At 41.4% G+C, this 23,895-nt stretch overlaps 1 protein-coding gene and 1 long non-coding RNA gene across 3 annotated transcripts in view; one reads left to right on the plus strand and one right to left on the minus strand.

Annotated features, from left to right (window-relative positions):
• Window positions 1-23,895, minus strand: part of dennd1b (DENN/MADD domain containing 1B) — a 120,992-nt gene that overhangs the window by 51,228 nt on the left and 45,869 nt on the right. Inside the window, exons 4-10 of one of the 2 annotated variants that reach the window (XM_086047132.1) lie at window positions 20,781-20,830; window positions 19,640-19,759; window positions 13,402-13,471; window positions 11,099-11,179; window positions 9,435-9,494; window positions 6,494-6,547; window positions 5,903-6,013 (exon numbers count right to left, since the gene is read on the minus strand). In XM_086047132.1, coding sequence (XP_085903258.1) covers window positions 5,903-6,013; window positions 6,494-6,547; window positions 9,435-9,494; window positions 11,099-11,179; window positions 13,402-13,471; window positions 19,640-19,759; window positions 20,781-20,830 — 546 coding nt within the window. The remainder of the gene's footprint in view (window positions 1-5,902; window positions 6,014-6,493; window positions 6,548-9,434; window positions 9,495-11,098; window positions 11,180-13,401; window positions 13,472-19,639; window positions 19,760-20,780; window positions 20,831-23,895) is intronic. The other variant, XM_086047133.1, reaches the window with a different exon arrangement.
• LOC147138228 (uncharacterized) lies at window positions 6,671-20,179 on the plus strand. The gene is made up of 4 exons (XR_015088958.1): window positions 6,671-6,997; window positions 12,895-13,112; window positions 13,183-13,264; window positions 19,648-20,179. It is a non-coding gene; the product is annotated as an uncharacterized LOC147138228 (long non-coding RNA).

Consider the following 23,895-nt stretch of genomic DNA (forward strand, 5'->3'; position numbering starts at 1 on the left):
GTATGTGGCACAGGAAGAGAGAGCGAGGGCAGACGTGTTGCTGTGGGCAACAGCTAACGCCAGGCCTCCTACACGCGGCTGAGAATCTGTCACAAAGACATAAGGTGCGAGTTACGGGTACCTGCGCATATAAACAGATGCACGCACGCAAAGGAAAGAAGACAAACACCCACTCCATGCAAATAGGCACATTTGTGACGACAGCAGCAGAACATGCATGGCAACTTATGGCACATGGCTTGAGGTTGAGATAAATCTATTGAGGGGAGAGACACACAGGCAACAGGAGTAAGAGAGGTGTAGCCAGAGAGAACACGAGACAGATGGGTAAAAAATGATATGTCAGAGAGGACTAAGATAGCGCAAGTCGGGAGACACATTCAAGTCAGGCAACGAGAGGAGAGGAACAACAGAGGAAAAGGCAGGAAACAGAGAGACAGCTGGCACTCTAGGGCATGCTGGATGGATAGCGCCTTGTTAGCATAGGCCTGACAGGCTGATGAGAGGGCTGCTGTCAGACCATGCTGGGGACGGGCTCAGTGAGTTTGGGCGATAGGCAGGGCAGAGAATGGGCTTGCGAGCTGGGGGGCCTCAGCAGATGAAAGACGCGGAAGGTGGTGGGGCAGCAGTGGTGATGGGTGGGGTGGGGGCGGGGTGGGGGTGCGGTTTGGGTCCTCCCAACTGACTAGTTAGAGCAAGGGCTGATGCAGCCCCATTATACTGGACTATGACAAGGCTGCACGCTCCACTGGCGCCCGCCCCTTGCGCCAATGCCGAGCAGCTTTTTCAAAGAGCAGTCGTGTTCACCTCTGGTCACGAAACAGCAAAAAGTCAACTGATGTATTGTTGTACAATAATGATTTATTCCTTTGCTGTTGCCCGCTTGCACGCCGCACAGGCCATGTACCGACAGACTGACACGCTGGCTTCACCGGAGGCTTTAACACAGGCATCACCCGGAGCAGAAAGAATAAATGTGGAAGCATGTATGTGTCCACCTTCGGCACTCTGTTTCACGCTGTCGTGCTGGCCCGGCTGGATTGGAATTCACAATAAAGACAAACTATTGGGTCACTGTATAGTCACTGCACCTACAGTACATAAAGTGAAAATGAAAGATAATATAACTGATCAACCCTTAGGAACTAAAATAGATTCCACTCTTCTGTGAAGACTAGTAACAACATGTTGGTGTGCATCTGTGGGATTTGTTCATTCAACCAGAAAGGGCATTTGTGAGGAGCAGAGGTCACTGGCACTGGACCTCAGAGAAAGCCCTAATGGCTCGCCATCTCTGTTGGACTTCATCTTAACGTTGTTTGATTGGTTGAAATTAGGGTTGTGTCTAAGTGTTTGCTAACCATACTCATCCAAGGTTGGAAGAATAAAATTATACGAAAGGTGTCAATAAAATGGGAAATTAAGGTTCCGGGGAGAATAGAGACTGTAGTCCAACACTTGGCTGATTAATTCATTGAAATGTGCCCGGATACTCTTGTCTATACTGTGTGTGGGGTGAAAAGCAATTGGATAAATCAGAAGTGGATTTAAAAAGTCGACACCCCGCTGGTTTTTGTGATCACTGTTAGAAAGGGAAAAAAATGTCAGGAAACACCTACAGGTACTAGAACAGCTGAACTTTACTTTTAGTAAGTTAGAGGCACTTTAAAGATCCTCTCTAATAGTCTGATCATTAGCACTTATTTTGTAGGTCCTGACATAGAAATGATGTTTGCAGAAAAAACCCAGCCAAAACAGACATGCAGTAGTAATTTAGGCTTGATTTCTGATGGGTTTAGCAGATTTTGGAACACCCACATTTAGGTTTTAGGTTTGTTAATGTGTCATCACAGTGTATGTTTTTTACTATACATACTATTATCAAGTTAGTTTTTACTGACAAGAAAGAATCCTAAAACATTTAGTGTACCATTGCCTTCCGATATACTTTGAGCCGATGACACTTTTTTTTGTTATTATTATGTGTTGATATTTCTGCAGAGAATAAATACAATGTTTCTGGATCTACGGTATATATATTTTGAGCTCAGGAAAAAAAACAGCAGCTCACCTATCCCTAATGAGCAACACAATTTATTCTTGGAGTTTGAAGTGATGAGCAATTGTGCTGCTATTAAGCAGAAAATATTGCTTTCACGCCCGGTAGCATTTGTGTTGCTCGTCTTTCAGCATTGACAACAATCCCTCCACTATGACTAGAAAACAAGCTTTGAAAATATTACTGTCCGTCTAGTGACTGCCAACAGTCACTTTATCAAACATTATGACAAACTGACATCAATTATATATTTTTCACCTATTCAAGTATTTGATCAGCAGACAATGGGCCGGATAATGAGCTGGGTTCTTTACAGTTAAGTATGCATTATTGTGGCAAGCTTTTTCTCCCTCAACTCGGAGGTCAGTCCTCCCGTCAGTGAAAAAAAAAAGGCATCACAGGAGCAGCAATAATGCAAGGGCCTGCAAGTAATCCCAACGGGGCTGTGAAAATACCTTTGTACTACAGTGCCTGACATATACTGCTACCAAACCAAAACAGCCCTCCCGGAGGAAGATAGATGGATCGACAGATGAGTGGATGATGGATTGCAGCGGATAAAAGGCTGAGAGAGGAAAAGGTCTGTCGAATAATCTCTTAAAATATCCTGCCAGTATATTCATTAAGAAAAGTAAGATGAACATTTGTCTCAGAGTTACAGAAAATTCAAAATTGCATTCAAAGGGAAAGTCAACCCAAACATACTTTTTTTCAAGAATATGTTCTATGCAAGCCCACTAGTTGAAACAAAGCATTCTGATAAATATTGCGTTTGTGGAATAAGAGTTAATCCACTCGTTTTTAGCCATCTCTGGCGGCGGCCATTTCGTCACTTCTGTCGACTGAAAATGACATCACAACTACCCAGGGCCCAGGTAAAGACCAATCATGGCTGACCTGTTTTCTGAAGGTGAGCCGTGATTGGTCGTTACCTGAGCCCTGAGTAGTTGTGATGTCATTTTCAGTTGACAGAAATGACAAAATGGCCGCCCCCTGAGATGGCTAAAAAGGGGATTTTGCTGCTTAACTCATATTCCACAAACGCAATATTAATCAAAAAGCCGTGTTTCAACTAGTGGGCCTGATGGGAACATATTCTTGACAAAAATATGTTTGGGTTGATTTCCACGTTAAGCAAACTGAAACCACCCCCTTGAGCCACTCAGAGAAATAAACACATTCACTCTCGACTCTGACGATGTTCACTGTGTAACCGTGGTGTGAGGACATGGAGAGGCGCTGCTGTTCTGAGAGGCTGATGGGAGACAGGTTTAAGTCCCGGAGGGCTGGCTGACTTTTTCAGCTTTGCCTATGCGGCTCCTCTGGGAGACAGTGTGGGGCCCTCCGGCTGCTCAGTGTTGGTACCCAGGCGGGATCAGCTACATTAGAGACATAGATAGGACTGGGATGACATCACTTCCCTCTTCCATCTCATCTGTCATAAACATTTGGCTGTGCCTCAGCAAACACAAAGATAAGGCGTGTAGGGTGGAATGGGAAACAGAGGAAGGAAGAAAGGGGGGGGGGGGATTAGAAGGATTCCCTCCCTCATAGAGACAGACAGAAGTAGCTTTCAATTATGTGAGTTCTTACATCCAATAAGTGATAATTGAAGGCTTTTGGTTCAATAATATTTTGGAGATACAAAACAGTCAAACATAATCCAGCTTTGGAGTGACTATCAGAGCTTGCTACTTGCGGAACTGTTTGACTGCAGGGTGGTGTTGCAGCGTTGCATGTCAGAGAAATTGTCTCTTCCTACTTTTTAGGGTTTGATATCCTGCTGGAATATTGATGAAGCGCTTCATATTCAATCAAATAGACATTCTGGCTAAATTAGAATGTGAATTCCATATGAAGAAGGCATTGGGTCTCGGAGGCTGTAAATGAATAAATACGGTGGTACCTTGAGTTTTGAGTTTAATCTGTTATGTGGCCTAGCTGTACTATTTACTCGTACAGTATCAACTAAATTTTCCCCATTGAAATTAATTGAAAGGTCGTTAATCCATCGATTCCACCACCCCCCAAAAGCAGTTTATTTTTTTATTTTTTTAACTAAGACATCTAGCGTCATAGTGTATAAAAACATAAAAAATAGGTGTGTGCATCTATCCAATAATTGACAATACAAATCAAGATTTGTACATTTTCAAGTGGAATGATTCAATTCGGTTTGATTCAGTGGGATGACGATTCGATTTGACATGGTATGGCTGTAGCTTTTGCCATGTTAATAGGTAACAATATTTTAAAGGTCTCAAAAGTCTAAGCTATTAAAGTTACTTAAATTCAAATAAGCAACAAATTAGCAACATCAAACTGATTTACGATACCATTTTATACATGATGACCAAATCTCATTTTAGACGACTCAATATGTAAAATAGGGTGCGATACGATTCAAGAGCGTTTCATTTTAAAGTGTAACAATTTGATTCGGCTCAGTTAAATCTAAACCCATTTTCAGATCCAAATCGGTATTCGTTACACCCCTAAAAAGCATAATAAAGGACAATGTAAAGCAAGAAAACGTTTTGGGGAATGTATGTAGTACCTCAGTACTTGTGTGCTGGATTTGTGATTTTAAGGGGTGTCAGCTAGTGAGTGACAGCTGCAGCTGGTCAGGTTGAGTGAGTTGTGGCTACAGTGGATCTTCGCAAATTTTCTAATTTAGTATTGGACCGTAGCTCTTGTCTGTGATTGGCTGGCAACCAATACAGGGTGTCCCCCACCTACTGCCTGAAGACGGATGGGATAGGCTCCAGCGCGCCCGCGACCCTCGTGAGGGTTAGGATAACGGGTGTGTACTATCAGATAATTGGATAATGGATGGACAGATGTGTATCTTGTTCAATCGTTCAAAATTGTTCAGCAACTGTGGCTTTGGCGCTTTACCGTAATTAACTGTTTTTTTTTTTGTTTTTTTTCTTAACTTCACCCCAGCATATTTGACACTGATTCTTTACTCAAATTTAGCTTCAATTTAAAGCTTTAAAAAAATGGACCAAGCAATGGTCCTGAAAAAAAAACAACAACAACAACAAAAAACACAGTTAACACCCTTTTTAACATCATGGGATCAAATGCATGGAAATTGACCTCTACATTTGTGACAAACTGGGGCATCTGCCAGATTTCCAGAATCAGGGTGCAGTGGTAAGTTGGTTGCTCAAGTGCATTTAAACCACAAATAGAGTGCAATATACAGGGAGGGCAGTCGTTAATTCCCCACACAATTCTCCAGTCAGGAGAATCAAAACTGAGACCCTCCGTTTAACAATTCCCATTCTTTGCTGTTGTTGTAGTTCAAAAGCTCAGTCGATACTGATCCGACCTTGGACCAGAGAGTCATGGCTTCAATACCCAAATGAATTATGATGTGGAAAATGCTGAAACTGAGACAGGTTCCTGAAGAGAGGTTAGTCCAAAGCAATGCTTGGGTGCCTCTGAGCAAGGAAATGCAGCCCCAACTGCTCACGGCACCGCTGAACAATGCCGTCACACTAACACGCACAACCATTCACGGTTACATTCTCACTTACAGGGAATTAACCTAATAGTTGCACTGTAGATGTTTTTGGGTTCAGCGGAACGCTTCAGTACGTGGACCAAGTGCAGGCAAAGCAAAATTCGATGCCGATCCCAAAGTAAATTTTCTCTGTACTACTGCGCTCTCTTGGAGATGAATTAAACGTCACATAAAATGAAGGTGAGTCGCATCATATGATGTTAAGAGAAGTATTTCCCAACTAATTGTGTCGCATGACGACTAACTGACACTATGTGGCACATTGTTTTTCAAAGCTTCTTTCCTGTGGCTGATCCAGCCAATGGACTCACAGTGCTCAGCTTGCTTGAGGTAATGATGATGCGCCGCTCGTGAAGCATGCTGCCGTAGAGTTGCAGCATGTTGTTGACATCCACAGCCACAAAGTATTCTGTCAGGTTTCTCTGGAAATAGGCAAAAAGGGAGGGATATATGCAGGCACATAACAAACTGTCCTTGTACAGCACGTTACAGAAAAGTGTCAAGGCTTCAGACGGTTAGAGCGCGTGCTCTCATTGCGGAGACGTACTGTACTTGGGCTACAACCTTGCACCTATTACTTTGTTGTAAAAGCGAACAGTGAAAACACGGAATTAAAGGGGTTGAGATGTGTATGCACAGATGCCTGACTGAATTCTGCTTTAAACACAAAAATCAACAGGGAAAAGGGCGAGTTAAATCTAAAGTATCTAATACCCATGGAAGTCACTGAACTTCAACAGGAAAATGTATCAGCACCAGGAGACAAAACTGAAACAAGAGGATGATGCAATAATTTCAAAAGATGACAAGTGTATCTGGTTAAATACGATTAGAGGCAGAGATGTTTCCAGAAGAGAGGGCTCACTTTATCTCTCTCTGTCTGGTTTTCCACAAATACTTACACACTCTGGGATAGTTGGCAGTCCATTGATATCCGGGGCGATGAAGTAGGAGTGCTGTGGAAAACACAAACATGCAGGAGAAAGAAGAGAGAAGGTCACAAGTGAAGCACACCACTTACATAGAAGAAAATGAGGGAAAGGGGGGGGGGTGACTTTGTTCTATGATTTATGGCTCATCTTCAGCTCTGTCTATATGAATTGCTGAGCTGGTGTCTGAACTGTGCCGCTGCTTTTATCGGGCTTGCAGAACAGAGAAAGCTCAATAGAAATTCATCTCCCCATAGACACTGACTGGGGTGATGTCTCTGGTGGAAAACTGAGTCTTTATTTAAGCATTAGAAAGGCTTGTGGAGCAGCAACGCTTGTGTGTGCCAGTGTGCGCACGCACGCACACAAACACAGGTTGTTTGGAGGATCACAGAGCTGCCTGTCTCACTTTGGGAGAGCAGGGCACTTTCAGTGTTTCGATCAAAGAGGCCGGAGAGGGGTTCTGTCTGGAGACAGGTAGGCAAAACACCAAGTGAAGCACACACTACCTCGCTCAACCATCTGTTGCTGGCGTGTCCCCGAAACCCACGACGGAGTGGGAGATGGGACTTTCACTATTGTATTTAAATAGCATCGAACAATAACTATGTTTAAATTCGAGATGGACCAATGTGGGGTTTTTTTTCTCAGGGCCCATCCCGATTATTAGTAGTCAGGGAGGCCGATAACTGATATTTTGAGCCGATATTCATGTTCAGCAAAAAGGAAAATATTGCCGTCAAAATCAGAAAAAAATAAATAAAACTCTTAACTTTGTTAAGCATATTCATATTTGCATAATGCTGATTTTTTTATTTTATTATTATTATAAACATTTGCCACTATAGATGTTAGTTGTAAAATTCTAACAAAGTTCATGGAGCTCCCAGGGTCATCAGTGTGTCTTCAAAAGTTAAATAAAAACGTAAACAATAGCGTCATATAGTTTTTTACGGTAACTAAAGTCCTCCAAAATGTAAAAATGACAGAAATGTTCAAATTTCGCTTCACTTTGTTTTGATTTCAAACAGAAACAAAAAGTACCTAGTGTTCCCAGGGTCAGTCGAATCTCAAAAAGTTAATTGAAAATTTAAATACTTCGTTGAAGTTAACACAGTTTTAAATTGATTTATTATCGGCCATCAGAATTCTTAAAAAGTCTGATGCCGATATTCAACAAAACACTGAATATCGGAGCCGATAATGATCCGTCCATTCCTAGTTTAAATACATTGAGAAATGTTTTAACATTTGCCTCCAGAATGTTAATTTGACTGCTGCATACATGAATTTGCAACCATGACAAATCTCTCAATCAATTGATCTCAATACAAAGAGAGTGAAGAAAATTCTCGGATTGAAGGTAAAGAAGAATTGATAGGAGAAATGCAGACACCCAGAAAACGCAACCAACAGAATGGGGTGGTAATCAGCGTTATGTTAGTTAGGAGTGATCTGATTGGTTCTAGAAAAAATCACCACCAAATTTGGAGGATTTTAAGACAATGCCGGGTGAACTTCAGACATCATCCAAATCATTTTACATGCATGCATGCACTGTATATGAATGTTCCTTTTTCATTACCTTCAGTAGAAAGGAAACCAATGAGGTAATAAATAGTCAATTGAGACACATTCACAGACTGTGCAAATCTGCGTAATTACTCAAGAAAATGCTCGGGTAAACTGTGCAAAATATTCCTCTCCCCAGTGTTTCTATATTATGGATGAAAACTGACAAAACATTCTCATGTTATTGTTCAAATGGCTATATTTCCCGAGGGGGAAGGTCATTGTTGTTGCATAAGGCAAACATGCAACACAAACATTAAAAAGCAGCAGAAATCCCAAACTCATTCGGATTATTTTATTTCTCTTCTGCAACAACGGATATCAGTATATTATTAAAAACTGCAGCATATGAATATGATTAATGACTAAATGACATTTTATTCATGCGTATTTTCAATTCAAGAGCTTCCAGTGCAAAAAAAATAAACCAGGTAGATGTAGCTCGTACCCATTCCGGTGAATGTCGATACCAAATTTGCCAACAAAACATAAAGATGATTCATCCATTCCAAGATTAACAAAGAGTCACAGAGGTCACTGCGGATTGCGCTTATTGTCCAGCATTGTGACAGTTTGGATGAAACTTGAGATCCCTGAAAGCTGAGATACTTGACAGCGTAGATTTGAATTCATACTTCAACAAAATGACCGCTCATCACCTGTCCTCTACTTGACAAGTATTATTTACTCTTGACAATAAATGCTCTCAACTCAGCCAAACCAAGCAATAACCTCTGTCAGACAAAAAGACACCTACACTAACTGTACTACAAACAAGATTTATAGAGAATAAACGTTTTATTATGCATGCCTGCGTTCCGTTCGTGCGTTCTGTGTGCTAGATTATGATTTCCCATTGGTCTACAAATCCATGGCATTATGGAAATAACAAACCAGGCGCCGTAATTCGATCCAGGCTTTCAACGGCTGCTCGCTCGCTTGTCTGCTTTCTTCTTCTTTCGACGTTATGTTTATACAAAAACACTGAAAGTGGGTTAACTGGAAAGGCATCAAGGAGATTTTTGGAGCACAATTGCCTTTGCTTTAAACATAAAAATGTACCGGTGAGTTAAAAAAAAAAAAAAAATCTTGATATTCATGGTGAGAGTACGTCAATGTGGAAAGGCATTAATCATTTACAAAGTTTGATTGTTTTCCAGAGAAGAAGCAGCACACACCAAAGCCCAGGATAGTTTGTTTTTGTTATGTTTAAAAAGATAGTGCAGCTTATTTGGCCAGATTGGAAAGCTGTGGCTCCCATGTGGTTAGTACAGCCGCGGTTTCACATTTCACAGCAGCCTCCTTTCCTCCTCCTCCTCCTCCCTTTCTGCCATTCACTCACCGGTTCCTTGCTTTGCTGATCTCTCAGTACTTGCCCAGTGGCAATATACAACTGCTCATTCTTGCACAATGAGAGAGGGAGAGAAAAGAGCAAAACAAGGTTCACACATGAAAGGGGACAAGGGTTCCTATTCTTGGCTGGCATGATTAAAAAAATAAAAATAAAAAAAAAACACTTTTGGGGAATAACTCGCTTCATCAATTAATTATCAAACAAGTGGCTTCTCTCGACAAAAAAGATGAAGTTATCACCTCTGTTCCTGCGGCGTCTTTCTCAATGACACCCTGAGATTCACAAGTTGTTGTTTTTTGATTTTTTTTTAGAGCTGACAAAGGAAGACTAAATCATAAAGAATCTGAAGTGAACGCGTTAACCTTCGTTTTGATACACTGACTGTGTCATATTAGTGTCATTATGTTGCAAAGTTATCTTTATAATTAGATGAGTATCCTTGCGGGGACCTGGAGTTGCTTAATTGGCTGAAAAAAGGAGCGTCCCTAAGAATAAAGCCCAAAAACAATGAAAGTGTCTGAACAGAGTGGGCGATAAGACAACCAAACATCGAGATAACAGTGGCCAAAATGCTCGCTGAAGACCATCAGACGCCAGGTTAATGCCACCTGTTTAAGAAAGCGTTTTTTATGTATGAGGTGGAAACACAGCAGGGGAGTTTGTGTCAAGAGTGGACGCAAACACTCTTTGACTTTGAAGGGCTTGGGCTCGTTAAGCCGTTCCATTTTTTTTTTTTTTTTTTTTTTTGATAAGCAGGAGACATGACGAGATGTGAAAGGGCCCGTCCATTTTGAAACAGCTCAGGCTTATCTCACCAAAACCTGTTAGCGGTACTTGTTGTTTCCAAACAGAGTGTCAGTCCGGGGCCTTCTGTGTCTTTCTGCTGCAATCGAGCACATCTTAATCTTCTCCTGCTCAACATTTTTTGCCTGCTCTACCGTCCCTCTCCTCCATCACCATAGTTTGCCATCTCTCCATTTCTGCCCTATTTTCTTCCTGTTTGTCTTGATGCCATCTTTTCCCCATACTCTTTTTTTCTTTCAGTTTCCATTTAGTTCTCATCGTCCTCTACCTTTTTCCTATGATGCATTTTGTCGTCTGTCTGTCTGTGTTGTTCTTCTTTATAAGACTTCAGCCAACTGTTATCATCCATAGTTAACTACCAGCTCCTTTACTCCCTATATTTACCCTGCAAGTCTTAGTGCTCAGTTTGAATTCTGCGCCTATTTATGATACACCAAAATGCAGGTAAAAAAAAAAGCTTGTAATAATGATAATATCAATAATAATAATAATAATATGTTCATATGTGAGATTTACCTAGATGTGAAAGAGGTCTGTTTCAGATTTGATTTATGGATATCCACTCCATTTGTGTTGTGTTCTTTACACTGCCATAATGCATGCCTGCACTGGAACTGTGACACCCAAACTGTGCAGTGCACATTAGAGATAGTGCCACAAAATTGGTAAACAGTGAGACATTTAACTAACGGCGAACTTGCCCTGGTGTACAATTTGGGATGGTAATAAAAGAGATGAGTCAAAACGTTTGAAATGGTATCACCGTATTATCAGTAAGCCATACATTTCTATTTCTATTTTATGCCTTGGGAGGGTAGAAAGAGTGTATTAGGTCAACTTTTTCTTACCACACTCAGGTTGACTGGCGTGAAGGGCTTTGGCACAGGAAGATCGTATAGAGAGTTCAGCATGTCATTCAAGTCATTATTCTGTGTAAAAAGCAAACATGAGATACGTTATTTACTCGTTAGGTTTAATGCCACTGGTAATATAACAGGATGAAATTGACATACATTTGTAAATAACGTCTTATTATGATGAACAGTGTTTTGTAGAGATTGACCGATAAGCTTTTTTCAGGGCAGATACCGATTATTAGTGGTCAAGGAGGCCGATGTATTTGGAGCTGATATTAATTTTCAGTAAAAAGGAAAATATTGGCATCAAAATCTAAAAAAGAAAAAAAAATTACAACTCTTAACTTTGCTGAAACATCTTAAGCATATGTTTATTGAACAATTTTTCAGATTTTCATCATGTTGATTTTTTTTTTTTTATTATTACTATACATTTTTGACAATATAAATCTTTGTTATAAAATTCTTACAAAAAGTTCAGGGATCACGCAGGGTCATCAACATGTCTTAAAAAGTTAAATAAAAAGCTAAACAATAGCTCCATATAATTTTCTACAGTAAATGAAGTGCTCCAAAATTTCAAAATGACAGAAATGTCAGAAATGTGTACCTTTCACATATCTTTGTTTTGATTTCAGCACAGTTTTAAACTGATTTATCATCGGCCATTAGATTTTTAAAAAGACAGATGCCGATATTCACCGATTACCAGCGCGGGAAGGGCTTTAAGAAACCTTCAGAGAGCTCACTTGACCACAAAACAGGGTCAAAAATGATTCTCGCAGCATTTATGAATTCCATAACAAGCCTGCTATTTTTTCTGCTCGGCCTCTTGCTGGAGATCAGAAGGGGACAAGAACACTTTGCCACTTGCAGTTCAACTCACTACTGTGAGTTAGGGCTGCTCGATTATGAAAATTTTTTTAATCACGATTATTCAAACGATTCATTGATTTTTTTGGTACAAAACAAGAAAATGTTGAAACGTAAAAAATATGAAGACAAATACATTTCTTTGACACACTATAATTATGTAAGTTCCTTTAGGACCAAAGAAAATTTAAAAAACATTTTAAAAAGGTGCAAATGTGTAAATTCAAGTATGATTTCAATGTGGAGACAAAAAGTGCGTTGTATGCAAATGCATATAAATAATTGTTTTTACGATTATGCCAATTTTGTAATCGTGGAGTGTAATAATCCTAATTAATTGCACAGCCCTGCTGTGAACACTCTTTGATATGTTTTTCTATCTCAGTGAACTTTACTTGGGTTTTGGCTGCGATCCACTGCTTCTTTGGGAATATGTGGAAATGTATGTGCTGTACGTGACTGCGCGAGCGAGCGAGGACGGGGCGGCAATATACAGTGAGTGCGGAGGTGGGGAGGGGTGGGGGCAAGGGAAGGGGGTGTTCGGCTGTGCGCAATCCAACAGCCTCCTGTCATGAGGAGCTCAATGCTCACACGCATGGTCAACAACACGGCCTGAGGAAACAGTTCATTTAGCCCTCGCCTTAAACCCTCATCGCTCTTCTGTCTTCCCTTGTCTGTCAACATCTCCCTCTCGCCTGCAACGGGCAGCGGGGTAAATAGGAATCAAATCATGCACACTAACAGATAAGGCATCCAGGATTGCCAGTAACTTCTCTCTTCCTCAAACACAAAACTGTCCTCCTCGGCTTGCTCCCTATTTATTACATTACGCGGGTGAGTCACTTTCAATCAGACGGTTTATTTTAAATGCTTATGTAACGCGTGTGCGTTCCTGATTGTTCTCTTTTAACCAGACTCCCTCTGAGGGCTTGCGGAAGAAGCACCAACTACATGACAAGTGAAAGCGGTCCCACTGCGTGATGTGTCTTCTCCCTCCCTCTTCCTTTCACCTCAGCCCTCTCCGCACTACATGTTGCACGTTTCCCCAGTTTGTTGCATATTTTACGTTTCCCCTCCCTTTGCTGCTATATCGCAGTCAATAGTCAGGGGAATAGTCAGACTTTTGCAAGTGGTAAGTAAGCATTTGCGTGCGCAGGTGTTTTGCAGTAAATCACCAGGAATAACTTCAATTTTTACATCAGTGTTTGGTCTGTGAAATGTCAACGGAGCAGCAGCGCAGCTGAGCCCAAGATGGCAGGCAACACGGCAGTGTGCGGAAGACTAGTGAGTCCACCCCCCCCCATCCAAGGGGGCCGTGCTTTCATTACCACCTCTTTGTTTTCCTTGTTTGCACTTGTCAATCACTACATCCGCAACATCCAGTAACAGCGAGTAGCTAAATGTGCAAACGAGATGATTACCTGTTGTCTTGTTAGGTAGTCTGCAAGGGTGTTCAACAGCTTGTAGTAGATCTCAAACCATGGAAGGTAACTGCAAATCGAAAAAAGAATGCTACATTTTTATCAACATTTTAATGTATTTCCACAGGAATTTCGAAGGACATTACCGGTATACAGCAAAGTACAGCAAATTATAAATTCAATGGACTATTTTCCAGCAAGCTGAGATATTTGGCGGCTGAATGAGGCAAAGTTTTGCAAAAACTGCCCAAAAAATGTTTCCCCAATATTTAATGCATTTTTTAGAAAGGTAAGGAAATTTGAAGACTAGGTCACGTTATTGTAATGAAATAATAAAGACTAACTCAACTAAAAAAATAAAATACAAACAAGCCCTTGAAAGTGACCCCACAACATCTCTGCTTTCAATCATCGAAGTCATTCACTGCCATTGACACTTCTTTTTTTTTCCCACACTCCAGCCATTCAATCCCAGGAATTTATTGATGGTTTTTTTCCAGATTTTTTCAAACTTCAGGGTAAAAGAGGGGCTGAAAATGTCTGGCAGTGAATGAGTTAAGTAATGGCTATAATGTGCTACTTTTGATTGATATATATATATATATATATATATATATATATATAATGTATTTTCATAAAATTAAATACATGTTGCTATAATCTATACTACACAATACACAACGGGACAGTATGAGTGAGCTTGGATATAAATCAAATTTCAACAGAATCAACAACACACAATAGCGCAGGTAGAAAAAAAAAAAATCACAACGCAACACAATCATCTCCTTATTACGACATTCTTTATACTCATGGGCCTGAACATTCTATGAATTCCTGTCACATCTGCTCTTTAATCCAAAACAAGGAGGCAGTAGAAGGACAAGCTCAATGCACAACAGATTTGAATAAAAATAAGAAACAGCAAGCCACCAAAAATGTCATGTGAAGCGGGCCGCTGTAGTTTACAAGCATGCTGCTCACAGACGCACACGCTGAACAAAAATGCAGCCCGAGATGCTTCCTGCGCCCTCTTCCCCTCCAACGCGCTGCCTTTCTGCCCTTTCCTTTCATGCCCTTCACATAATAGAAAGATGTCCCCTTATGTTATTAAGAGACAAAGATTAATTCATTAACAAGCATAATATAGCGTGTACATCTTTTTTTGTGTGTAAGCTTATCGCTAAGTACAGCCAGCATAAGCTCGAAGCATCTGCAGCATGGCTCTCTTTACAAGGCTGACATATTCTTGGCCAAGTTGCTTTCTTGGTGGAAGAAGGCCAACACTGGTTTGGCTGTGAAGGCTCCGCTGATTTAATGTTATGCAACCAAATTGTAAAAACATGCTGTTCCGTCAAGATGTTGAATTTATATTCACTTTTGCTTTTTTAACATGGATTTTAGAAGACGGCATGAATAATGATTCCAGATAAGGACATCTTCGCATTAAATAAACACAAATTCCCATTAATGCCTTGATGAAGGAGGTTTCCATATTAATTTGCAATACAGCAATTGGAGAATCGGGCCAATCAATCAAAAGTGGACACTGCGGTGCACTTGAAGTACATTGATATGTGCTCAAGATATTAATACGAGTATTTGTATGAAACAATGAATTGTAATCTTGGTGGGCTTTGAGTCCTGCTCTGGCAGTTGGCTGGAGACGGAAGAGTTTCCAGGCCATGGGTCACTGGCTGCTCTGTAGACTGGAATTAACAGACAACAAGAAAACAATAAAGTGAACCTAATGCAAATGTTCATATCGCTAAATCCGCAAGGGGCCAATGACAGGCCGGGTTCCTGGGCAAGTGCAGCCAAGCGCACCAATCAGAGGGGCTGAGTGACCATTAGTCTGAAACAATCAGCCTCTTTACGTGCCTTTATTTTGACATCTGCATGAAGACTGACTGCAATCGGGTCACACTTGCAGGGGAGGCCCAATCAAACACGCTTTGGTTCATTCACATGCTGACTGCATATCAGCCTATTTCTGCCATGTCCAAAAACATACAGCGCAAACGCTCGCGCATGAGGTCAGTTTACGTTTAAGCCGCACAGGAAAAAAAATAAAAAATAATTCACCCAACAACTAAGAACAAAGCTTTTGCATTTTCTCTCTCCTTCACAACTCCTATTTAGAAACGCAGGCTCGCAGACATTAATCCTTCATTTTTCACTGCTGAAGTGAATGGATTTTCTTTTCTTTTTTTTTCTAGACAACTCTGACTGCCTGAGCAGCCGTCAAGCCTCACAGAACTCACGGTCATTATGCTGCACTCCGCATCCTTTGTTTTAGAGGGAGACACATGATTGCTGGTGAAAGAAGCCAGCAACAAATAATCAATACTCCTGTTAGACGGCTCATAAAAGGACTTCTTGCTTTACTCAAAAATGATGTTAAATTAATAGAAGCTGTTAATGCGGTGATTTATCCTGGCTATCCGCCAGCTCGGTTCTCTCGTTACTGCTAAATTTACGTTAGGAGCGCTCAGTGATATACTCCTACTCGTCACAGTTCATTGCTCACAAGTGTTTGTGCAAGGCAAATCCTCTGATAAAGAGGGAGGCATCCATCACTACAGTAACCCCCCCCCAGCCTTTTTTTAAACAAGTCTTCTCAAAGGGCCCCGCACTCCAAGAAGCGACCAGCTCATCCGCGGACGTGTCCCAGCATCCCAGGCTAAAAAAAAGTCAAAGTTAAAGCGTTAACTATGGAGATTAATTAAAATTTTAGAACGCATTAAAACAAATCAACTCAGTTAACTCAGATTCCTGTGGCAGCTGACCTCTGCTCACTTTGCAGCCAAACTTAGAAGAGTCACTGTCACAAAGACGAACTTTTACGTAGTTTTACTTTCAAAAGTTGCTCGACGGCTCATTGGAGAAATCCAAAATAATTTGCGCACTTCGCAAAGCCAAATTCAATTACCATAGTAGTTGTACATCTTTGGTGTATCGTTCAACGGTTGTATTTTACAGGAAAAGAATCGTATTCAAGGATCAAAGAAAGCTATTAGAAAATCTTTGAATCAAAATATACTTTTCATTTTTTTCCATATTAATTACAAGATTTTACTCAAGTAAATATCAGTTCCAAGCTTTGTAAAAGCTTGAAAAATACGATTAATCGTGATTAATTAGTTAAAAAATTCTAATCGCTTGACAGCGCAAATCAAAACAGCAGGCAGTCGCTTTAAAAAATACAATTGAGCCATTAGGCGCTCACAAACACCAATATGTCAAAAATAGGAACTTTATTGTATTCTAATTCTATACAGAAAATGCTTGTTTTGTGTATGCCACCCCCTGATTAATCCTACACAATCTTCTCAGTCTTTTTAATAGCTTTGAGTCACCTGTGGGGTGCTGACTTTTACTGCTGTTCCCTCGGCTGAGTCTTAAATCTCCTTAAGTACGCAGGCACCTAATATTATAACTTATCCTGCACTTTGGAGACAGCTCACTGGAAGATTTCATTTCACCTTTACATTTGCAGGTCGAGGGTTACACACGGGCGAGGAAGCGGTACTCGCCCCCCTCCCAGGAACCCGTTAAAACATCCACTAACCAGCGCAGTGCCGTCGCTTAAGTGCATCCTACAGGCTGCGCCGTCAAATAAAATGCAGGAAATCCAATCCCCCCCCCCCATGAATGAACAACCCCCATCTCCGACAGAAATTCTTCCAGTTAGGCGGGTCAGGCAATGACAGTGCGAGACGGAAGAACGTACAAATAACATTAAGAAGGAACAATTATTATTTGTTTTGTTTTTCAGCTGCCTGAAAGTGCGCTGTGGCCCTTTTTATGCCAAAGCTTCCGCAAGCTTCAAGCCCCGTCCACATAAAGCTGTCCCCCTCATTAAGGCACTTCCTTGTGTGAGCAGAGGTGACAATTTTATTGTCCCAGCACTTCAACAATCAAAGCAGCAAAAACACTCGGCATCACTTTTGATTTCAAATCCACTGGAGATTATGCATTATAAATAAGGATTCAATTGGGGCCTCTGCTTTAGATTTTAAGAAGACATATTTAAACTTCTTATTAGACACAGATGGTTAAAATATCACGCATGACTAGTTTTGTCAAATAAAACTATTTAAAGCAAAATCAAAGATAAACTATTTGGTGCTTGGCATTTGACAGGAAATTTTGTTCCCCATTTTGCTTTCCTTTCAAATCATTTTTTTTTCTCGGTTAAAAAAAAAAAAAAAGTGCACAAACAAACGTAAATAAAATTAAGATTTCGACATACAATTCTGTTAAAAATGAAGCAAGTCATGAAGTCCTCAGAATGCATAATGAATTTTATACATCATATGTCAAATGAATTAGCATGTCTAACTCAGCGAGAGGGACAGGGGAGCCTCTGCTAATTGGCAGCGAGGCTTCATGCATAATTATGGACTGAGAGCGTCTTTGCTGTCGCACAGTGGCAGTAGCCGAATAACGAGGGGAGAGAAACGGGGAGGGAGAGAGAGAGAGAGGAAGAGAGACAAAAGACATGTAGGCTGTGTGTGTGTCGGGGGGGGGGCTTGGCTCGACATTGTTCTTCAGAGTAGCGACAAACCTATGACTGTCCACCAAACACACACAAGCACACGCAAGCACACACACAGGCTTTGTGCTCTTTTCACCATTTAACTGTTTATCCGTTTCATGCTCGAGTTAAAAATGGGTTCATTTTGCACATTTTCCAGTTTATTCTAAAGTGCACACACATGTCCACGGAGATTTGCACCAAAGTACTCTTTCTTTGTAATGGCGGGGTAATTACATCTGAGAAAAAAAAAAAAAAAAAAAAAAAACACTGTGTCAACATGCAATTATGCAGGAATTAAACGATAATAGCCTTTGTTGGAGTGTAATTATGCAAAGAAAGTGCAGTTTTACTGGGTTTGATGTTCTCCTTTATGGCTTCTGTGATAGGATAAATCCACCTTTACAAAATCAAAAACTGCTCAACTTTTGGATAATTGTGGGTAAATCACTAACACATTTGTGTGGGCAGATAAGAATTTAAACTGCTTAATCTGGCAAATTTCAGCTCAGTGTGAAGACTGAGGATGAGAAAGAAACTCAAAAATATGTGCTTACTTCTAAGATTTTTTTCGGTTCTGCATCTCATGAGGATTTAATGGAGGAAAAAAAAAAGACAGGACATCCATGGACCATTTCAAGTTGGGCTCATATTAAAAAGAAACTTGAATTTGAAGTGGGTTTTTTTCAGTTTTATTCTAAAGGTATGTTCAACAAGAAATCAAACATTTATATTTGCATTAATAACGAACCAAATTATAGTCCTGCACATGATCTTAATGGGGAAAGAGCACGTGAGATAGGTTGATTTAAAAAGTCAGCCAAAGATGAAAAATGCTAAATTTCACTTGACACTGTTTGCGAGAGATATTTATGCAAAACTATGCTTATTGTAGTGGCGTCATACTGTGGGTGCTTCTAATAATTAGTTTTCCTTAATTAGCTACATGAGAGGGACAAAATATTAGAAACAACTAAAGGTGTCAAAATTGAGTAATCGACAATGAATCGACAACTATTTTGATACTCGACTAATAGTTTAGAGCCATTGTTCATCTGAAAAAGTATTTTTTTTATTTGAGTCGCTCAAAAATATATTGGATTTCTCTAGTCCTTCATGAAAGCAGACTGATTATGTTTTGTGTGGAATCAAAATGAGATATTTGCAAAAATCTGCTTTTACCTTGGAGAACAATGACCAATATTTTTCCTATTTTGTGGTATGTTACGAAGCAAACCAGAAACCGAATCGTAATTTCTGGGGCGAGGGGAAAGTTTGTTTAATCTATTACATATTTGCAATTACAGTATGAATCATTTGTAATTGACATGTTGTTGAACCTGAAGCCCTTCACATTAATCAGTAGCCAAGAAGTATCTCCCTTGAAAAAGGTTGGTGAGTCAACATCACTCACTCTGGTGTTGATATTGCTTCATTGCTGCTCATTTGGTTTGTGTTTAAACAATGCCAAATAAACAACAATAATTGGTTCATAAACTGTAAATATGTGCCAAATTATTTAATCAATCGATGGAATAATCAATAGAATAATGGATTCTGAATATATTTGATAGTCTAGAAACAACTACAACCACAATTTTGATGAACAAATGATTTTTTTTTCAAATTAATAAACCGCCCTGAATGCCAAAATTGAGCATTAATGAATATTTTGGTGTGTGTGTGTGTGTGTGTTACCTGAGAAGACATATGCAGACTCTGCAAGCTTGAGTAAGACGACAGAACCCGAACCTCTGCTTGCCGTCGATATCCGTCAGCACAAAGGTGAAGTTCTGTCCAACATGACTCTGGGACACTCTAAAAGATGACACGAGGAACAACCACACAAAGAAGAGGCAACACTTGACCACAAATGATTACATTAAATCTATAGAATTAGGCAAACGAAAAAATTAAATCATCAATTTCACCAAGACTAATAATGTCACGTAATATACAGTATCTTCAGTATGGCATCCTGAGGAACTCTAAAGTGTGAGAGAAGACAAACCAAGCTCCACAAGAACCAAGTACCACTAGATGGCAGCAGCTCAGCTTCGGTGGAAAAAAAAAATGATTCCACACTGGAGCACGCACTCGCTCTCTCGCTCTCTTTGTAACGGAATTATATCATGCCCTTTTCCCAAGCCAAAAATTAAAACCCCACTGCCTTGAGGAGAGATGCTGGCCTGAGCGGTTTCATGTGTCAGAAAAAGGCCAGCCTATAAACGGTCCCTTTTTGGCAATGTATTATAACACCAGTTAGTTTGTATATTTTGTGTGTTTGCAAGAAAATGTCAACTAAGCTCAGTGTATGTTTGTTTTTTGTTTTTTTCACGCAAGCTTAAGTGATCGTCGCATGCATTACATTATGACACTCACAAAATAATAATGCAACTGTCAACATGACAATAGGTTGGGTTTGTTGTACTCTTTTTTTGTCAATGTGTGTGGTGGTTGGTGGGAGGAGGACATAACAGTTAGAACATTATGACCAACTAATACAATCGAAAATGTGCTCATACAAGCACTGCAGCAACAATTCTGCTATTACAAGCGCAACAGTGCTCGGTTTTGTGATACTAATTAAACTATTGGTTTAGTTTGCAGTGGTGTGTGCATTATACAGAGAAACAATTTTGATCATATCTGTTGTCATCTTTGTGAAGTCCAATTTTCAATATTGGTCTGAAACCAATCTTGTATGGGATCTGTGTAGTTTGTGCAGGTTCAGATAAGGTAAATTATGTTTGGTGTGCGTGTGTGAGTAAAGCAGGTTGAAACCGAGATGTGGTGCGAGGGGAAAAGGAAGCAGGCGAGAGGGGGAGAGGAATCATACCTTTCCATGTCAAAGGGAAAGCAGAACTTTGGTATCGTCTGAAGCACCTCCTGTGAGAGCGAAACAGACACACAGTTTAGAGGAACACGTATCAAAAAAGAAAAGGCAAATAATCGCCACGTATTTTATGATAAAACTCTCTTGGGCACTGTCAAGTGGCTGAGCAAAATGAGGATTAATGTTAATCACTTGTGATAACAATCTGACAAGTACTAAACAGTGGCTCCTGAATGCAGTTAATCCAAATGAATGGGCCATATCAACCACTTCACGTGGCTAAACAAAGTGGCAATGGTCCCTTTTCTCCACAGACAGGCAGGGATCCTCAGTCCACAGCTTGAATAATTAGCAGTTAATAAGTTCATCGATTATGGGGTGCCAAAGGGAGATGAAAGGATGAAGTAAGGGGAAGAAAGAGAGAGGGGGGGGGGGGGGGACACTGCGCAGAAGCAACGGTGGTGGCAGATTGTAGCGACAATGGGCTAAGCAGCTCAGAGGGGTTAAGAGGTAAGGGGGGGGGGAGTACAAGCCTTCGGGGCTTTACCTCCCAACACCTCCCTTGTGGGCTGGAGGGGGAGGAAGGGAGGGTGTCTATGCTCTTCAAGTAAGGTGGGAGGGGACGCGAGGGCTGTGTGTGTGTGAGGGGGGGGGGGGGGGGGGGGACCTTTTCTAGCGGCAGCATATGGATTTAGACAGGGAGCAGGAACAGAGCAGAGCACCATATGGGTGAGCCACACCACAACAGCCGCGCAGTCGCCCAGCGCCGGCTCCGCACTCTTGTCTGTCCGTGTGTCTGTCTGCCCCTCGCTCTTGACTCTCCTGGCTCCCAAAAAGGTGCGGGGTGGCGGGGTCCTCCCGACAGTCTGCGTCAGCGCTCTCTAGCTAGCTTCTCTTTCAGCTGCCGCCAAGACCGCAGACTAATCCTGGTGACTGGCCATGCTCCGGCCTCACTCGTCTCGCTTTATCCCGCCGCGTCTGCCAAGCTTGGCCACTTAGTCCGAGGCCCGTCTCCATTTTTGTTCGTGACGGGAGAAGTCCGAGCTGAGGGTCGGGCTGCTCCTCTGCCATCTCTCGCGCCGTCGGTCTCCCTATAAACTGATCTTGATGATGACACGTTGGGCGTCTGCTGCTTGGGATGCATACTGGTGCTAAGACCTTGCCATGGGGAGCAGACACCGATACCCCCCCCCCACCCCCACCCCGCCTTTAACAAACCATAAAGCTGCCACTGCAGCACAACACAAGCATTGTCACAGACAAACAAGCAAAAGCAACAATGAGCTATGACAGAAGGGGGGGGGCGGATTTTGAGTGCATGTGCATTTGAGTGTATGATGTATGTGAATTCCTGCCTGCTTCAAGTACTTTGCTTTCATGGATGCGGGGGGGGGGGGGGGTTAAGCATGTACATTTGTATCAGTGTACGAGCTCCGGTGTGTGGGTGGCTGAGTCTGCCTCTATATATTTCGTGTGCATGTGCCCAAAAATGAAGCACAGCGGATGGGGAGGGGAGAGGAGGTGAGGTGAGGTCGGTGGGAAGTAGCTGCTTTTCAGAATTTGTGATAAAATTGAAAAGTCAACAAAGACAGAGAGCTGGGTGGCACAGGAGGTCTGTGTGCGTGTGCGTGTGTCTTGGCGTGCGCGGCTGTAAAACTGTCACGCACATCAGAGCTGCCATCGCTGTGTGCGTTTGCTACTATTATTAACCACTATGTACAAGCACCAATATGTTCCAGAGAGCCCTCCTTGGCGCACTGCATATGGTACACAAACCCAAACACACACACTGGGACTCGCTTTGCCTGCAAATAAAAACATTTGACTTGCCAGATTTGAGAGTTGTCGCAGCCCCGCCCACATCAGGTACCTGCGCTTGAGTGACAGTCGAGGGACTGCCGAGACTCTGATCTCATACAGGACCATCGGGAACGCGCGCGTTTGTACGTGTGAATAATGTGACATAGAAACAGCAGATGTGTGCTATATATATATTTCTAAGGGCTACGCAACATATAAGATTGCCATCCTCCGGTACATTGGCATCAGATATTGTGAAGACATTTGCAGTCCACTGTCTATAGCCATTAAACAAACTGGCATCTTATGTCTGTGAGAAAGATCTTAGAATGAAGCCTTCTTTTCTATACACCAATGCTTCGAGATCTATTAAAGGATTCAACGGATTACTATTTTCATTTCAGTCAATTGTTATCGGTACAAGGAATAAACATGTTCGGAAATTAGTCGATCATCAGGATGACGAAAATCAGTCACGTTTCCGGTGTGAGGGTGTTTTGCGCTTTAGTTGAGTGGAAGCATGGAAGAGTGCGAATACCAAAGCAAGCGCTGAAGTTAGTGAAGCAATAGGGGTGCGCTTGTGCCGGTAAAATAATAAGATTAGAAAAAGGTAGCAAGGTCAGCTCAAGTCAGCTTCAATTTACACTGAAACAAGTTTAACAGGGCACGACGATTTAGTGGAAGATGCTTTCAAGGTAGGACGCACTGTGATGAGGCTCTAGCTTGTCCATGAATATGATTCCAGGTGGTGCAAATATGGTTTCAAAATGATTAATTACAGGTTTAAGAGAAAAATGTGGGTGTTACCAAATTATGTTAACCGATTTATTGTCCCAGGCCTACAATGGTGTCTCTTTCATGTATTTCCTCTGTACAGCAGCAGCAGTAAAATACTTGTAGTTGGGACAAAATGTTGGAAAATCTTATTTCCAGAGGTGGGCATTTTATCAAAAATCCCCGGTCAGTTTATCGCCTTCCGTCTAAAGCCTGGGTATTCTTCCGTCGTCCATCTATCCGTCTTTTTGTCAAGCCGGCCCAAATAGTTATCACCTATAGGTCGCTCCGTCTATCATTTTATACCGGCTTCCGTTAGCATTTCCAACTACCGACTTCAGCCTCCACCCCCCCGCTGAGTGAAATTTGACACGAAAGCCTCACCATCACTGAACTAAATGCGTCTTCTTTTAGGACCCAGAAGCTGTCAAAAAGCTCGGGAATTGGAAGCCTCACCGCGGCCATGGACGAAAGAAAATTGCAGACGGAAAAAATGAGTTCCCTCCTATGCTTAGTCCATCTATTTTTTTTTTAAGTTTCCAGT

Source organism: Filicampus tigris, chromosome 12 (genome assembly GCF_054856515.1).
Source record: "Filicampus tigris isolate MCC_2025a chromosome 12, RoL_Ftig_1.0, whole genome shotgun sequence".
NCBI lineage: Eukaryota > Metazoa > Chordata > Actinopteri > Syngnathiformes > Syngnathidae > Filicampus > Filicampus tigris.